The sequence below is a fragment of the Capsella rubella genome, unplaced genomic scaffold (genome assembly GCF_000375325.1).
Source record: "Capsella rubella cultivar Monte Gargano unplaced genomic scaffold, Caprub1_0 scaffold_5, whole genome shotgun sequence".
Classification (NCBI taxonomy): Eukaryota; Viridiplantae; Streptophyta; class Magnoliopsida; order Brassicales; family Brassicaceae; genus Capsella; species Capsella rubella.
The window spans coordinates 5,212,341-5,218,136 of record NW_006238919.1 but is presented as its reverse complement, the minus strand read 5'-3'; the positions used below and the strand labels follow the sequence as shown (position 1 = coordinate 5,218,136).

Below are 5,796 nucleotides of genomic sequence, written 5' to 3'. Positions count from 1 at the left end.
AATCTCATTTATTTATAAAATCTAAATCCAGATTTTTTTTATAAGCCTAACCTGATACATAATCTCTTGTTTATTGTAAAATCTAAAACCTACTATTCTTTTATAAATTTAAACCAACATATAATCATGTTTAGTTGCAAATCTAAACCTTAATCCTCTATAATAAACTCAAACCAACATATAACCTCATTTAAGTGTAAAAGTTTAACTGTAATCCTAGTTTATAAATCAACACCGACATATAATATTGTCTTGTTGTAAAATCTAAACCCAAACCAACATATAACATCGGTAAATTGTAAATTTAAAATTTACACTGTTATTTATAAACCCAAACCAACATATAACCTTGCAAAAGTAAAGTCCAATGGTATATTGTTAATTATATATATATATATATATATATATATATATAAATAAATAAATTAATTTGTTTTGATTAGGTGGCAAATTTTGATTTTAAAAAAAAGTTAAGGTGAATATAATGGTTCAGCGGTGAACGCAAGAATTTATTATTTTCTATAGGCATGTGCATATTAACCGTACCCAAAATCCGAACCCGACCCGAAGTAGGCAGTTCAGTTCGGGTATGGATAGTGTGTAATACCCGATCGGGTTTAGTTTTCATAAAAATCAATATCCGGTCGGTTTGGGTATTATCCGGACTCAAACGGATACCCGAACTTATCCGATCATTAATAAACTATATATCTTTAAATCTCTAAATATTTAACTGAATTTGAGTTTTGTGAAGTGTGGAACTTATGAAAGATGTTTTCTAAGATGTCATTAGCTTTCTACTTGTTTATATCTTTAAGACTTTTGACTTAATCAATTTTACACTCAGTTTTACTCTTTCATATATTTAGGACTTCAACATTCTTTGGTATTTTCATTTCAAATTATGTGTTGAATAATTTTTGGTAAAATTATGAATGTTGAGTATTCCAGATAAAATTAAAAATTTCGGATATTTCTATCTATTTCAAGTTTTTTTTTTCAATTTCGGATAAAAATCATCAAAATCTTCGGATATTCGGTGCCAAGATCGAGTTTCGGATATAACAAAAATTAACCAAACCCGAAAGCATCCGATCCGAACCCGACCCGATATTATAAAATACCCGATCGGATTCTTTATTTATAAATCTGAACATCCGAACGCAAATCCGAATGGATATCCGAATGCCCATGAATTCTTACTAATAAACTTTTTATGATACCCTTTTGGAAAACTAGCCTCTCTTTTTGCCATTTTCATTTTTACCGTCTCTTAAATTTTAATGACCATTTTATCCCTAGTTGAAAGAATTTTCCTTCATTTGGACGGAATATTATTTCCGAAAACTTTCCGCCAAAATATTTCCGACAAAAACTTTTCCACCAAAATATTTTCCTACAAAATTTTTCCGCCAAAAAAATTTTCGCAAAAAAATTCCCGCAAAAATAAAAACCTTACAATAATTTTCCCGCCAAATGTTTTTTAAAGGGTTCACAAGGATTTTTAAGGGGTCTGTTATGGGTTTTTAAAGGGATTTACAAGAGTTTTTAAAAGATTTGTAATGGTTTTTAAAAGGTTTTAGAAGCTTACAAAGGTTTTTGAATGGTTTTTAAAGGATTTACAAAGGTTTTTAAAAGTTTTTATAAGTTTATAACAGTTTTAAAAGGATTTACAAGAATTTCAAAAGATTTTCAAATGGTTTTTAAAAATTTACAAGGATTTTTTAAGGGTTTTTAAAAGGATTTACAAGTGTTTTTAAAAAGATTTACAAGTGTTTTTAAGGGCATTTAGAAGGATTTAAAAATGGTTTTAAAAGGATTTACAAAGATTTTTAAAGATATTTACAATGATTTAAAAATAGTTTTAAAGGATTTACAAGTGGTTTTAAAGGGTTTTAGAAGTTTACAACGGTTTTAAAGGGTTTACAAAGATTTTTAAAGGCATTACAAGGACTTTACAATGGTTTTAAGGGATTTACAAGGGTTTTAAAATGGTTTTAAAAGTTTTTATTAAAGGATTTATCACCGTTATAAGGGGTTAAAGGTTATAAAATGATTTACAAATGTTTTGATAGGTTTGGGATGACTATTAAAAGATTTACAAGGGTTTTAAAAATATTTACAAGGTTTTTTAAGGATTGCGGAAAATTATGGCTGAAAAAGTTTAGCGGAAAAATTTTTGTTCGAGTTTTTTTGGCGGGAAATTTCTTTGAAGAAAATTTTTTTGTCGGAATTATTTTGGAAGGAATAGCCTTTTTGTTGGAAAGAATATTACTTTCTTCATCATATATTATACTAAAAGAGGAATTTAATCATTTTATACATTAAAGAGAGTATTTTTGAAAATGAATATTCAGAGAAGGTATTTATAGAAAATTGTATAATAAAAAGGTTATTTGTGAAAATCCCCCATCTTTTAAACGTGTCTTTGGTCACTTCTATTTTTTATATTTCCAAAAATTTAAATGGAGATTTAGACTCCTCATAGTTAGATCTACGATTTATTATCGCATTTTTAACATTTTAATATTTTGATTGTGCGACAAATTATATTTTTCATATTATTTTTGGTTCACATGATTAACCTATATATTTTTGGACTTTGAAAGATGAAATTGTAAAAAACAATGACTTGGAAAGTTTTATACACAAAATTGTTTATTATTTTTTTCAGTTTAGATTTCTATGTTATAAAACATTTATAAACTCCTTAATAGTTACGATTTAGTTATTTAAATATAGAATATGAATTTTTGAAATATGTAAAATTTTAAATAGAATATGCATGATTCAAATAATAAAATTACATATTCGTTAAAAATAGGGTAATGTATAAAAAATCTAAGTGTGAACATTTATTTACCTAAATATATGTAGATTTTTAAAATATATATATAACCAAAAAAGAGATTGCTATATAAAAACTAAAAAAAAACGTATTTAGTATTTTAAAATTAAGTGTATATATAGCAAAATCTAACACCATTTTATATATGACAAAAAAAACTCTGCTTTACCGAATATATAACACCATTTTAACACCATTTTAATATAGTTTCTAAATTATTTTTTGAATTTATAAGAAAAAACATTAATACATAAATGTAACTATAGATCCTAATTATTAAAAAAATCCATATACTAATTAATCAATTTTTATTCAACTCTAGGTTATTTTAATACACCTTGCCAAAAATTTGACACCAAATATACATTTTGAAATAATATATGTTGATTATAAAATAAACAAAATAATAACAAATACTATATAACATGTTAAATAAAAACCCGAAATCATTCCCCCGCGCTATAGCGCGGATCCGATAATAAACCTATATTAATAATAGCTTGATAACTTTCCTCCACCGTATAGTGCGGGTCCGATAACAAAATTTTGATACACAAAATTAAAAAACCGACATTTTTCTTACGCGTTGTAGCGCGGGTCCATACCTAGTTGATAATAAAAAGGCTAGTTTATTCGAAGGTAAAATAGGAACAAAAGTATTAGTAATAGAAAGAAAAAAAACAGTGCATGCAGTGAGATCCATGAAAACCAATAACCTCACACCACGTGTCAAGCTTCACAAACACATGCTGAAACCAGCCGGCAAAACTTGAGGGGAATATATGATAGTGTCAAGAGTTCAGTTTCTGACCAAACACGTGTCGGAAACATAAACAACCAAAAAAAAAACAAAATGAGATTAAATGAGAATAATAAGATTTTTGGGTTCGCATCTTTCTTCACAACAAGCATCTTCGGTCTTTGATCCTAAGCATATACGAAAGATCCACCGTTCAACTTGTCAAGATCCAATGGCTCAGCATCTATCTCTCTCTTCAGATCCATAAATCAATTCATCCAACGGCTCAGAATCAATCTCTCTCCATACTAATCCACTTTATATATAACTAACCAAACTGACTCAATCTTCTTAAGGATATAACAAAAACATTTTCAGAAATGGCGACTTTGGAATCTCCGTTAGAGGTTTTGGCTTTCGACTACGTCTTTAACAATCTCTGGACATGGATAGCCGTCGTAACGGCCGCCGTTAGTTTCTGGCGTATCCGAGCCACCACCACCACAACCACAGTGATCAGAGACAATGGTTTCATAGATGACTCTCCACGTGAGCCACCGTTGCCACAAGCGACGAAGGCTCCTAGGGTTAAGGTAACAGAGACAAAACCTCCTAGGGTTAAGGTAACTGAGACAGGAGATTGGAGTTTGTTGTTGTGTAATGACGGAGTTACAAAGGGGAAGTTAACGGTGTACTACGAGGAAGAGATTGAGAGAGAGATAGATGAAGATGACGGAGAGATAACGGACGTTAAGTATGGTGGAGGTGAGAGTGGAGAGTGGTGGGAGAGATGGGAGAGAGTTGTGAAGATGAGAAGCGGAGATGAAGGTTGGTACCGTTATGTGGATTTAGCGGTGATTAACGGGAGTGTTGTGAGGTTGTGGGATGCTACTAATGGAGTTCGTAATGGTGGTTGGGTTAGTGTGGAGCGTAAGGAGTGCTTTTGTTGAGACATGTTGGGGAAGAAAAGTTATAATTTTTTAATTTGAGCATGATTATTATGATTTATTGAACCTTTTTTTGGTTTAAAGTCTAATTTTTGGTGTAATTTGTATATATATTTTAGTGGTATAACTATATATGATTGTTGAATAAGATGAACAAGTTCAATTTCAATTAAAGATCCAGATTCGTATATGCCACACTAGCTAGTTTTAACATTACAATTAAAGCATATCAAGGGAGAAAAGCAGATAACGAAACTAGTCCTCGGACTTCGATTATTTCGGTTTGATTATTTTAGTTTTTTTGGATTTTTTGAGTTTTGATTTTTTTTTTTTTGTTATTTCGTTTTTAAAAATTTTAAAACCAAAAGTTAACCGAAATTTATTTTTTATTATAAAAATATGGGTTTTCAGTTATTTAGGGATAATTTCGAGTTTTTTCGGCTTTTTGATTTTCTTTCAAATATTTCGATTATTTCGGGTATATAATTTGGTTAGCTTAAAGATAAATTTCAGTTATGTAGTTAGAAAAATAAAAATTGGTTAATCGATAACCGAACTGCAATAACGAAATTATTTCAGTTTCCCAAAAATTGTTTTTTTCTTCTGCCAATCGGTTTAGAACTAAGAACCGAATCCGAACCACACACCCAAAATTTTGGTTCGGTTCAGGTTTAGATTTTTATCCCAGGAGTAAATGAAATTATTACACATGAAAACATATTTTCTAATAGCTCACGTAACTCAGTCAATCGAGTTCAAAGGATGTCAAGAGGGTAAGTTTGCTATGGGCAAAATGTAATCGTATCGAAAAGTCTATTGGATGGTGATTATTATTAATTCAAACCATTTATCAAAGACTTATAAATCTTTGACTAGGAAATTATATGGATGTGCGATATATTGTTTTCATGCTAATTAAGAGAAACACGTTAATCATGAAGTCGATCTTTATCTTTTATTTTTTATTTATTTTTTGAGTATTTAAAGAGGTTTTGGGCCGAAACCCATATATCCCCTCAGGCACGAGATCAAAACATGTTATATCTCGTCCCAAGCGCTAATCGAACCGGCAACTTCTAAGTTTTTGCCAGAGATCTTTATCTTAGCAAATCAAAGAGAAACAAAAATATATATATATATATATATCAATCGACATGCCAAGAAGAGCTTTACAAGAAATTTAATTAGTAGTAAGACACTGATTGAGCATTCACTAATTGATGCGTCAAATATATATATATATATATATATATATATATATA

At 29.5% G+C, this 5,796-nt stretch overlaps 1 protein-coding gene across 1 annotated transcript; it reads left to right on the top strand.

Annotated features, from left to right (window-relative positions):
* The first annotated feature begins 3,818 nt into the window (after window positions 1–3,818).
* On the top strand, window positions 3,819–4,697 carry LOC17886697. Its single transcript, XM_006292884.2, has one exon. The coding sequence runs from the start codon at window positions 3,968–3,970 to the stop codon at window positions 4,535–4,537; it is 570 nt and encodes a 189-aa protein (XP_006292946.1). The 5' UTR covers window positions 3,819–3,967; the 3' UTR covers window positions 4,538–4,697.
* Window positions 4,698–5,796: the final 1,099 nt, after the last annotated feature.